The following is a 13,400-nucleotide window of genomic DNA, read 5'->3' as shown; positions in this document are numbered from 1 at the left end:
TCTTATGTAATGGTGGTTTCAGAGGACAAAACAAGTGTTTTAACACCAGCAGTGGGCAGATCGATGTCGAATTTAGAAGCTAGTTTGTGCGATTTGTTTGTCAGCGAGCTGTTTGCTGGAGCTGCATACATGGGCTTCGAGAGATGCAAAAAATAAGGCATGTGTGCGGTTTAATTTTTTATATTTCAATATTTTGATTGAAAAACTGTGGAAAGTAGTATACAGAAAAATAGGAAACATAGCCCACCTATATGGTGAGTTGTGGCGAACGAACAGATTCATGGAATATATAGGCACATAAGAATACATCAGCCAATGAGGTTGTTCCCTGGTCTCCTCCTCCCCTGCCCGCCTCCAAGACTTCTCCAGGGCGTCACCCATCCTCTGGAACTCCCTACCCCAATCCATCAGACTATCACCTACTCTCCTCTCCTTTAGGCGCACCCTGAAAACCCATCTCTTCAGGGAAGCCTACCCTACCCCCTGCTAATTGCCGACCTCCTCCACTCTTCCTACCACTCCATCCCCCACAGCTTTTCCTCCTGTACCACTATCCCCTCCCTCCTAGATTGTAAGCTCCGAGGAGCAGGGCCCTCAAGCCCGTCGTGTATCGCATTGTATTGTTCTTGTATGTCGCATGTATTGTCTCCCATTGTAATGTACAGCGCTGAGCGAACTGTTTGGCGCTTTATAAATACTGTTTAATAATAATTATGTTGTAAACGAGAAAACACAGCCCCAGTAGGGTAGCACATATTCCATCGGTCAATAAACAGTGGTTTAATTTTTTAAAATGTATAATTTTTTTCTATTCTTTTAATTTTTTATTTTTGGAGCATTGGCTTTCTGTGGTCTGGAATATTTCCAATCCTGTTTGTTGTCCTTTTTTTGCCTTTTTAAATCATATTCTTGGAGTGATCATTGTATCCCGTATAGGGTATGAGCACTCATAGGCTGTCCATAAACATACACATCTTGTTTCTTAAATGGAGATTTAATAATCAAATTCCACAATTTTTCCATTGTCCGTATCATTACATCATCTAATTTCAAAACTTTTCCTCTTTTTTTACTTTTTTTATTTTAAGCTTTTTTTTTTTTTGTTGAAAGGATAGTACATGGGGATACTGATAAAGCCACAGCAAATGAAACTATTTGGTATTGGTATCTGAACCCTTGCAGCAGTTTCAATGAACCCTTGTGCTTGGAAACGATGGATTGTAATTTTGACGATCCCTCTCACTCGCTCTAAGCAGGATAGTCATTGACATTCCCTTTTTGCTTGCTCACAGCTAATCATTTTCATGCATTGCGGGATGGTGTTCACTGGTCGGGCTGCAAGAGAAGATCACTTTGTGACCTTAAAGGGATGGTTAACCCTTACCTTGTAATACAACCCATTATGTTTAATATAGAAATAAAAGGCAAAATATTTGTGTATAGATGAACATAAATACCCTGTGTTTTTTTTTTTTTTTGTTTTTTTTTTTCCTCCCCCCCCAAGGATCACATTTTCTCTGTTCTCAGCTGTATAAGAGCTGGGGGAGAAGAAACAGCAGAACACTGAACTTTCCAGGCTTTGCCTAGTGGGGGACAAGTCTGATCATTGGAGGAAGCACATTGCGTTCCCAGCATATCTGGGGAACTGACTATGCTGTGCTATCATGCCTACTGTGGTCCGTTTTTAACAGGAAAGCAGAACGACTGGCAGAAACACCAGGGAAAGGAACCAATACAAAGAGAACAGGATACTTATTCATCCAAGTACATCAGGGGTGTCAAACTGACAGCCCTCCAGCTGTTGTCAAACTACAAGTCCCATCATGCCTCTGCCTTTGGGATTCACCCTTGTAACTGTCAATCTTGCAATGCCTCATGGGACTTGTAGTTTGGCAACAGCTGGAGGACCGCCAGTTTGACACCCGTGAAGTACATGGTACGGCAGACACTTATCATAAATGTGAAATGTTGGGTTTACATATTCTTTAAATGGTACAGATACTTCTCTTCTGATGCAGAATGGTATGGATGGAATGTGTTGGATATTTCTGGCTGGGAATATACAGCATATTGAGATCTGTGGGTGTGTAGTTGGCTCACTATACTGTTTAAGAAGTGTAAATTGGCAGCTTGTTCTTTTCAGTGAAAGTTGTGGTTTTGTTTTATCTTGCAGGATCATCTCTCCAGCCTGTCTCCCAGGAATATTTAAATGAGGCGATAGAAGCCAAGCATCCCATCTGCGGTCTCACTACCACCCCGGGCATCGCTAACCAGCAGCATCTTCTTACAGAGGCACCTGGAGGGGCCTGACATGCCGTTTGCCTCCTGACAAGGAGGATGGGCACCCAGGGCAGCCCTGTGAAGAGCTACGATTACCTCCTGAAATTCCTGCTGGTGGGGGACAGTGATGTCGGGAAGGGGGAAATCCTGGAGAGTTTGCAGGATGGCGCATCAGAATCTCCATACTCCTATAGTAACGGTGAGCAGCTGTCGTACTGAAAGCTATGTTTTTGTCTTCTCAATTCCATGCACCTGGTAATCCCCATGGCGCTATGTCCCAGATCGCTGTCAGTCTGCCAAAAAAAAAAAAAGGGGGGGGCAGTCTATCTGAATAAAGAATAGATTGGGCAATCTGAGACGACTCATGCTTAAATTTAGAAAATTTGGCTGTAGATGTGTATAGCCAAACGTGGGCGATTTCTTTTGTTCAGCGCAGCTTGCCAGGCTTCTGTAACCTGAGGGGGACAAAGTGAAAGGTTGCACAATGACTGCATCCATGAGAAGATACTAACTTGTAACTGAGCATATAATAAATGGGCAAGCAGGGTATTTACTTTCCATACATATTCCGAATGTCAGATAGCTAGGTTTTGTAGCTACTTTTTTTTTTTTTGTTCAGATGGACTCTTACCCTAGGTTCACATCTGTGCGGGTGGTACCGCTGCGGATCCGCACGAAAATCCATGCAGCCGCACCACCCGCACAGAGAAATGTGGACCCACGGGCGGGTGCCATTAATTCTAGAGGCTGCCGCCCGCACTGGAAAACGCAACCATATTGGGAACCGAGGTTCCCATGCGGGCTGCGTTTTCCAAAGAAGTGCAGGGACTCCTTCCCTGCGTGGCACGAGGAGTCCATTCAAATGAATGGGCTCTCCTGCCCGTGCCAAATGCGGCCTGCACAGATATATATAGATATAGATATATATGTGTATGTATGTATGTATGTATATGTATGTATGTATGTATGTATGTGTATATATATATATATATATATATATATATATATATATATATATATATATATATATATATATATATATATTGGTGTGTGAACCAGGGGTCGAAATGTAACACTTGGCAAGTCGTTGTGACCCTTGCTATATGCCCCCCCAACTGCCGGCACTGATTAGTGTTATGAGCCTCAAGGGTGCAGTGCAGGGGGCCTCAAAATGCAGCAATAGCCAATAAGTATCTCATGGTGAGTCTACCTGCTGGCAGCATTCCAGGTTGGAATAATGCCTTCAAAGGTCAGAATAATGCCTTCAAAATATGTGGCCTGTTTGTTTTCAAGCTCCAACTTTCATAACCCTGTGTTCTACATGTATCTTTCATTGGCTAATGCAAGCCATACATGGTTTGAGTTCCGAACTATTTTTTGTCTGAAAATCGAAAACGTTGTTTGCTCGGTAATCCGATGATGCCATCAATGATTTCAAAAATCCGCCGACCAAGTCATAAAGTTCATCCCATATAACAGGTGAAACTTCTGTTCCTTCCAGGTCACGGCTCATGCGCATATTCTGTTTGGGGAAAAAAACGATCGTACAATTTGACCATCATTGAGTCGAAAATCGGTTTGTTTTTCCCAAATTTTCCAACATGCCCGATCACCGAAAAGGGGAGGAACCACGGAAATCGGCCAGTGTCATTGACCCACTAACAGAGCGAAAATCGTCCGATTATTCTTCGGACCGGTTTTTGGACGAAAATTCGATCGAATTTCGACCCATGTATGGCCAGCATTAGGAAATGCCATAGTAAGCATGCTTATGTGACAGACGTTTAGGTAGAAAAAGTAGGGAATCACATAGTGATGGTCCACAAAATGCCCATTTGACAGCCTAAAGGAGAATTCCTTTTAATATGTCTGCAGTGGATGGCTGTTGGGGAACCTTTCATCTAAAGTTATACTGCCTGCAGACCCCAGAGACTTCTTTCCTTTGCTGCTCCTGTTTCTTTGCCTTTGAGAATTGCCAGCTTTGCATCTATGCCACCACATTTAGAGGCTTTCCTTGCGAAGACTCTATGCTGAGCTCCAGGCTACTGCTGCTATCGGGCAGTAACAGAAAATGGTTTAATTTCCTTCTTCGGGTTTGAATTGCAGTGTAGTAGCTTCACAATTCAAAAACTGACATTTTAATGTATTAAAGTGTTTGTAAACCTCAGACATAAAATATGAACAAAGCATATCTCTCTATATTGTGTACTGGTCTCAATCCAAAGCACGGCGTGTTATTTTTGTCTGCTGCCTTGTTCCTCTGCTATCTGCATGATTCACTTCTGACATGTTTTCCTGACACCAAGAGAAAAATGGTGACGAGGGAGGGCACAGCCTGTGAAGAACTGTCAGGAATGGACTTGCCAATAGTGGTGGGACTCACCTGCCTTGTGGGCTGCAGTACCAGGGCTGGCCAGCGGGTGCTCTCAACAACCAGAGGTTCACTTCGGCAATTAGCCATCACCTGGGGCTGATTGCAGGTGTATTTTAAGGGATGGTCAGACCTGCAGTCTGTGCCTTGGTGTGTGTTTTTCCATGGGCCCCTGTATCTTGTAACCTGCATTCCTGTTCCTGTTTCTGCCTGACTTGTTGCTGACCCTGCCTGATCCTGACCTCTGCTGACTTCTCCTGTTTGATCCCTGGCTTGTGACCCTGACCATTCTCTGCCTGACCCCCTGTACCTACCTGTCCGTTAGTTGCTGTACCCGGCTCGTGACCTGACTACTCTCCGCCTGCTCCTCCTGTACCTACCTGCCCGATAGTTATCGACCCGGCCTGCCTGACTACATTGTGCTCTATATGTGTATGTACCTGTGTATCTATATCAGTTTGGGTTTGTTTCACCTTGTTGTATGTATTTGTGTTAGCTTGGGGTTTGGTGCACTGCGTTTATATTTGTATTGTTAGTCTTAATAAACTGTCTTATTTATACCATATCTGAAGCCTGCATTTCCCTGTGTCAGTCCACACATCTCTGGTCATACCCGGAGCCCTGACAGGAACAGCCTCAGCAATGTTTCTATGTACTGTGTGAAGAGGGGGGGGGGGTGTCCCTTTCCTCCAATCAGCTCTCAGAGCTATCCTTACTGATTCAACTTCACAACCCCGCCCCCTGCTTTTCAGAACTGAGAAATCCTGTGTAAATTCTGTGCTTTGAATGTAGAGGAAAGACTGCTGTAGATAAACAGGTACAACTTGTGTAGGATTTGTATCATCTGAGGCCAGTCACTTCATTAGGTATAAGTAAGGGTTATCTCCCATTGCTGCAGTGCATGGGGGAGATCTGTGAAAGATGTCCCTAAAGGCGAACCAACCCTTTAAATGTGCGCAGCCATGCTGCAATTTAGTTGTTTTCCAGGCTATTGTGCTTATCCAGGGACTTCCATATTTTGAGTATCTTTTCCACATCAGGTGTCTGGACAGAAGTTACAACTTGCCTCTGACTGCACTAGTTTGCTAGGTTCAGGTCAGTGACTTGGGGCACAAAACATACTGAGCAGTATTAGAGCAGATTATAGATTTGGTTGGCATACAATAAGCCTCCAGTCATACTATGAGACTTGTGCTTTCATCTGAGTGGGCACAAATGTACAGAGGGAGCCGTACATTCCGCTGGCTTGTATTTTCAGAACAAAATCGACAACCTCTATTTCTTGGTTCATAGTTTTTTTTATCCTATGATACTTTAAAGTGTTACTAAACCCACACCAGTACAATCAGTCTGTATATGCAGTAAAGCATGCTTGTTATACTCACTGTGGAACCCAAGGGGTTAATCCTCTGTATTGTGTAAAAAGGCTGTTTGATCTTTACTTCTCTGATCCTTCCCTTCTACTGTCCTCAGTCCTTCTGATGGTAATGAGCCCTAGTAGGCACATGCTCAGTTTGGTGTGTATTGCTAGAAAGGTGTTTTCTTTTTTTTAATTTTGGGAGAGTGCAGGTGATGATCAGTACAGGGCCAGTCGACACTGTCCAGACAGAGGGTCGGGGTCATGTAGCCTCCATAGGACAATCAGAGGATAATGATAACCACTCCTGAAAGATTAGCCAGTGCTCAGCCAGACACTGATAGAAGTCACAGGACTGCTCTATACTGCTGATGAGAAAAGGTATTTACCGTATTTGCCTGCGTATAAGACGACTTTTTACCCCTTGAAAATCTTCTCAAAAGTCGGGGGTCATCTTATACGCCGGTATACAGCATACTGACACTTTTTAGGGGGGCGGCGCGGTGCCGCCGCCCCCCCCCCCCCCTTCCAACAGAAGGGACACTAAGTATAGGGGTGGGCAGGGGCTGCTGTCTCTTACCTGGCTCCGGTCCCACGACGATCCGGTCCAGGAAGCGCGGCTGCTCCTTCCGTTCGGCCACTGGATGTTCGTGCGGCTGCTCGGCTCCACCTCCTCACCGGTGATTGGCCGCCAGAACTGTAGCTCAGGAAAGGCACACAGGCGGCCAATCACCGGCGAGGGGGCGGAGCCAAGAGGCCCCGCGAAAATCGAGTGCAGGAGCAGCAGGTAAGTGTGCAGTGTAGAGGTGCTGCTGCAACCACATATGCTGGCTGCAGCAGCACCATACTGCAACAGGGGTCAGCAAGTGTAATTGGTGTCAGTGGGAGGAATAGTGCCGCATCATTGGTGTCACTGATACCAATGATGGAGCACTATTCCTCCCACTGACACCAATGATGGGGCACTATTCCTCCCACTGACACCAACGGTGGGGCACTATTTAAGGTATTAATAATGCCGCGCTCCTATTTGTATACATATATATCTCTATGTCTCTATATCCAATCTGTGCTCATTCTACTTAATAAATAGTGATATTCCATAAACTAATATAATTAAATAATTGCTGATATATTGCCAATACACACATACACAACCTAAATTTGTGTGATAAATAATAATCAATATAGGACCTTGATATAATGTGAATAATAAATAAGTGAATATATCAATAAAAGTATAAATATAATTAGTGCCACTCTAATTATATGTGATCAATCCGGCAATATTAGTGCAAAAATATACTAATGTGCACGTGCATAAGTGTAATACATGAAAAATAAATAAATAAAGTCTTTATAAGCAAGTGCCAAAGTGCAGGTGAATCCTTGTTTCCTCTCGCCAGGTGCCTTATGGTCTCCCTATGCGCTCACCTTTAAGTTTGCCTGAATGAATTCAGGCAAAAAAACTATTTCCCCCCCCCCCCCCCCCACTGACACCAACGATGGGGCACTATTCCCCCCCCCCACTGACACCAACGATGGGGCACTATTCCCCCCCCCCCCCACTGACACCAACGATGGGGCACTATTCCCCCCCCCCCCACTGACACCAACGATGGGGCACTATTCCCCCCCCCCCCCACTGACACCAACGATGGGGCACTATTCCCCCCCCCCCCCCACTGACACCAACGATGGGGCACTATTCCCCCCCCCCCCCACTGACACCAACGATGGGGCACTATTCCCCCCCCCCCCCCACTGACACCAACGATGGGGCACTATTCCCCCCCCCCCACTGACACCAACGATGGGGCACTATTCCCCCCCCCCCCCCACTGACACCAACGATGGGGCACTATTCCCCCCCCCCCCCCCACTGACACCAACGATGGGGCACTATTCCCCCCCCCCCCACTGACACCAACGATGGGGCACTATTCCCCCCCCCCCCCCCCCACTGACACCAACGATGGGGCACTATTCCCCCCCCCCCCCCCCCACTGACACCAACGATGGGGCACTATTCCCCCCCCCCCCCCCCCACTGACACCAACGATGGGGCACTATTCCCCCCCCCCCCCCACTGACACCAACGATGGGGCACTATTCCCCCCCCCCCCCCACTGACACCAACGATGGGGCACTATTCCCCCCCCCCCCCCCCCCCCCCCACTGACACCAACGATGGGGCACTATTCCCCCCCCCCCCCCACTGACACCAACGATGGGGCACTATTCCCCCCCCCCCCACTGACACCAACGATGGGGCACTATTCCCCGCCCCCCCACTGACACCAACGATGGGGCACTATTCCCCCCCCCCCCCCACTGACACCAACGATGGGGCACTATTCCCCCCCCCCCCCCCCACTGACACCAACGATGGGGCACTATTCCCCCCCCCCCCCCACTGACACCAACGATGGGGCACTATTCCCCCCCCCCCCCCCACTGACACCAACGATGGGGCACTATTCCCCCCCCCCCCCCCACTGACACCAACGATGGGGCACTATTCCCCCCCCCCCCACTGACACCAACGATGGGGCACTATTCCCCCCCCCCCCACTGACACCAACGATGGGGCACTATTCCCCCCCCCCCCACTGACACCAACGATGGGGCACTATTCCCCCCCCCCCCCCCACTGACACCGACGATGGGGCACTATTCCCCCCCCCCCCCCCCACTGACACCGATGATGGGGCACTATTCCTGCCACTGATACCGATGATGGGACACTATTCCTGCCACTGACACCAATGATGGGTCACCTATTCCCCCCACTGATACTAATGATGGGGCACTATTCCCCCCACTGACACCAATGATGGGGCACTATTCCCCCCACTGACACCAATGATGGGGCACTATTCCTCCCACTGACGCCGATGATGGGGCACTATTCCTCCCACTGGTGTGCATTGGAAGAGGGGTAGTCTTATACGGCGAGTATAGCCCAAACACTACATTTTAGCAGGAAAAGTAGGGGGTCGTCTTATACGCCGGCAAATACGGTAGCAGTTTTTTATATTTACTAAAATAATTGCATTTCCATGTTGTATGTACTGTGGGAGACCAGATATAGTGAATGCAGGGTCCGGGGAGATCAGATATAGTGAATGCGGGGTCCGGGGAGACCAGATATAGTGAATACAGGGTCCGGGGAGACCAGATATAGTGAATGCAGGGTCCTGGGAGACCGGATATAGTGAATGCAGGGTCCGGGGAGATCAGATATAGTGAATGCGGGGTCCGGGGAGACCAGATATAGTGAATGCGGGGTCCGGGGAGACCAGATATAGTGAATGCGGGGTCGGGGAGACCGGATATAGTGAATGCAGGGCCCGGGGAGACCAGATATAGTGAATGCAGGGTCCGAGGAGACCAGATGTAGTGAATGCAGGGTCCGGGGAGACCAGATATGGTGACTGTAGGGTCCAGGGAGAGCGGATATAGTGAATGCAGGGTCCAGGGAGAGCGGATATAGTGAATGCAGGGTCCCGGGAGACCGGATATAGTGAATGCAGGGTCCCGGGAGACCGGATATAGTGAATGCAGGGTCCTGGAAGATCACATATAGAGAAAGAAGGGTCCTGGAAGACCAGATATAGTGAATGCAGGGTCCGGGGAGACCAGATATAGTGAATGCAGGGTCCGGGGAGACCAGATATAGTGAATGCAGGGTCCGGGGAGATCGGATATAGTGAATGCAGGGTCCGGGGAGATCAGATATAGTGAATGCAGGGTCCGGGGAGACCGGATATAGTGAATGCGGGGTCCTGGGTTTAGTTATACGTTTAGCGTGTAGCTGCTCTTACTGCTCATAATATTAAAGCAGTATCAAACCCAAAAGCTTACTTTCTTAGATGTGTTGGCTACATTTTTGTTTGTTTTGGGCTTTCTTTCCTTTTATTTTTAGGACACCATGCCCTCACAGGAACGTGCTGTGTTCACATGCAGTTATGTGCATTTTGAATGGGCTATAATCGCACTGCACTAAAAGTAGTGCATGCACTACTTTAGAAACACACTGCAGCTGGATCACGTGGTACCAATGTTGTGAGCTCAAATGCACTGCGTTTGTAGTGTCAATCAGCCCTAAAGTCCTTTTTTTTTTTTTTTTTTTTCCCAACAGAGCAGGCTGTCCTGTAGATGTAGCAGTTGCAGGATCGCGGCAACCCTTTACCACTGACAGTGGTGTTTACAATGATCAGCTTTTATTTATTTATGTAAAACTTTTATCCCGAAAGGAAAAAACTTTTTGCTGTAACTGCCTATAAAGTATTAGCTGCAGTTTGGCATCAATCTTGTTAGTTTAACTAAATCTGCTAGTACAGATAAAACTCCTCTCCCCCAATATTAACAATGCTGCTGTCCAAATATGACCCCCTGTGCGCCTTCATCCAGAGTGGGGGCACTCTAATACAGGAGGTGTGTTTACTGGCTAGATCACCAGAGGGGAAAAAGCCTAAAAAGAAAACGAATGCAGCTACCACATCAAATGACAGGTAAGCTGCAATATATAAAATTTTTAGTTTTGGGTTTAATGTTGCTTTAAAGCTGGTGGATCAACACAACAGCCAGGCATCGAACATTTTCAGATGGTGAAGTCAGCAACTACAGCCATAGGGGTAGACTTACTAAAACTGGAGTACTGAGAATCTAGTGCCGCTGTGCATGGGAGCCAATCGGCTTCTAACTTAGGCTTGTTTAACCACTTGCCTATCGGGCACATTTACCCCCTTCCTGCCCAGGGATTGGCAGCTTTCAGCACTGTTGCACTTTTGACAATTGCGCAGTCATGCAACACTGCACCCAAACTACATTTTTATCCTTTTTTTTTTGAGACAAATAGAATGTCAGAACTAGCAGACCACGCTGTAGCAGTTTTTTTGGCTATAGCACGGTTGGGAAGTGGTTATTTAAGATTTGACAATAAAACCTGGAAGCTGATTGGTTTCTATACAGAGCTGCACCAGATTTTGCACTCTCCAGTTATAGTTAAAAAAAAAAAAAAAAAAATCCATATTCTCTCAGTGCAGGTTTTCTGTATTTGGTGATATAACACCTGCCTTCCTCCACTTACGGATTAGATTGTGTGGCTAAGTAGAGTTGCTTTAAACAGGTTAAACATCGTTTGCTTTAAGGTTGTTGCAAATTACAAAGGGGTACTCTTTGCGTGTGAAGTTGGAGGGATATGCTCTGGAAACAGGGTTCTTTACAGTAAAAGCCATGAAGATGTGAATAGCCTTCCACGTAGGATAGCTCAAGCCAATTATGAAGTTTGTATTCATGAAAAGACTAGATATGATTCTAAATTGCTCCGAATAATAACTGATTGTTTAGAAGTAATAAAACAGTGGATTCTTGCTCCAGAAGATATACAGTTGCCCCAGGGCAGGTAGGGTGGCATGTCGTGTTTTTACTATAACACAAGATATAAAGTGAGTGCAGATATTATGGTAGTTGTGCTAGCACAAAAGGCAACGTAGGAAACCCACAGGAATCCATTCAAATGGAAGTGTGCGCTAAAGCATAAGTGACAAATTTCATCGTAGAGTGCTTATGTGAATAGAAGTGTTCATACAATAAAAACATCTCAGATCATATAAAATCATAGAATCATAAACATAGTGAATATAAAAAGTCCGTGGCACTACAGGTCACAGAAGTGCCAAGTGATATGTGTGAGCTTATTAGCAATATTAGTGATTATATATAGTCTGTGGCACTGAAAGTCACAGAAGTGCCAAGTGATACATGTCCGCTTATTAGCAATATTCGTGACTATATATAGTCTGTGGAAGTCCCGGGCATTGCTGTGACCTGTATATATAATCACTAATATTGCTAATAAGCTCACATGTATCACTTGGCACTTCTGTGACTTTCAGTGCCACAGACTATATATAATCACTAATATTGCTAATAAGCTGACTGACTTTTTATATTCACTATTTATGTGCAGATTTTTTGAGTTTTTTATGATTCTATGATCTTATATGATCTGAGATGTTTTTATTGTATGAACACTTCATGTTTTAATAGGTTTACAGAAAGATGCTCCCAGATGATCTCCTGTTCCACTCCTTGCATCATTTTATAATCTAAATCATTTATAATTTACATCTAAACATTTCTGGCAATGTTTTGTGAAATCTTTCTCTGGAAGTTAACATTATAGTAAAAAATGCAACCTGCAATATTAAATCCCGTAGTTACCCCGTAATATTTTTGTGGGGGGGAAGTAGGTGTGGCCCATAGGTAGACCTAATACAATCCCCCTGAAAATGTGTTCCTCTGCATTCGGCACAATGTTTTATCGGAGATTGACGTGCCTGCTATAGGGGATCAGGAAGGAATTGTTTTCCCTGTTGGAGCAAATTGGTTGTAGTGAGCTTAATTACTGTGCTCATCCCAAAAACTGACATTCCTCTCCACCCTTTTGTTTCTGTAAAATTGCTTGGGACTCCCTATGGGATGTGAGTCAGACCAGAGTTTTTCTAATGTAGTCACAAGATTGCACAGCTGTCATTGGCTGGCCTCAATCACACCCAATGGCGTGCTGGTCAGAGGGACACGGCTATCATTTTTATAGATCCAGTCCCGCTCGCTCCACAAACACTTCTTTTGTTTGTTACAGTGAAATGTAATTAATAGCACCCTGTGATGATAAAGCGGTGATCTGCACCAGTCCCTAGATTAATCATCATTGATTGCTGCAGGTTGATGTTACAAATTACAAATCAAATCCTCAGAAATGGAAAAGCAGAAGTGTTTATGGCAGATATTCAGATGTGATTCCAATATTAACCCGTACTTCCAACATGCACCTATCCACCTTCTGTTCTTTATATTACTAGACAAATATTCGTATAATTGAAAAGGATATGTCTACTTTTAAACTGTCTTTATTATCCTTGTTTAAAATAACTCCATTGTAGGATCCTGGCTATTATCATCTTTTTGTTTGTTTTTTTTGTTTTTTTTTTTTGTTTTTGTTTTTTAAATGCGTTGCAGACTTTGATATATTAAGGAGTGTATTAGCATTATTATTATACAGGATTTATATAGCACCAACAGTTTGCTCAGCACTTACAATATAACGGGAGACAATACAGTTCAATACAAGAGGGATAGGAGGGCCTGATCCTGGGAGCTTACAATCTAGGAGGTCATTTGCATTTAGTAAAAATTGTATGTCACAGCAGGGACTATGCCCAGAGTTAAAGGCAGCTACATCTGTATGCATCTCTCATCTTTTCCTGTAAAAGTTGAGCTTCTTCCCACCCCTTCCTCTTCCATATCCTCCCTGTTAATTATTAGGCCCTATTTCTACTGTTGCACTTTGAAAACAAATGCTTTTTGCTTCTGGTCTGCATG

General features: G+C 45.5%; 1 protein-coding gene across 2 annotated transcripts in view; it reads left to right on the top strand.

Annotated features, from left to right (window-relative positions):
* The window catches only part of RAB40C (RAB40C, member RAS oncogene family), a 78,369-nt gene that overhangs the window by 22,712 nt on the left and 42,257 nt on the right, over positions 1-13,400 (top strand). For both annotated transcript variants that reach the window (XM_089683155.1, XM_089683164.1), the window contains exon 2: positions 2,174-2,479. In XM_089683155.1, the coding sequence (XP_089539281.1) occupies positions 2,338-2,479 (142 nt within the window). In that variant the 5' untranslated portion in view covers positions 2,174-2,337. The remainder of the gene's footprint in view (positions 1-2,173; positions 2,480-13,400) is intronic.

This window comes from Staurois parvus, unplaced genomic scaffold, assembly GCF_062004578.1.
Source record: "Staurois parvus isolate SC_StPar_1 unplaced genomic scaffold, SC_StPar_1.0 ptg000018l, whole genome shotgun sequence".
Classification (NCBI taxonomy): domain Eukaryota; kingdom Metazoa; phylum Chordata; class Amphibia; order Anura; family Ranidae; genus Staurois; species Staurois parvus.
The sequence above is the reverse complement of the archived record's forward strand: the minus strand, read 5'-3'. Positions and strand labels throughout refer to the sequence as shown.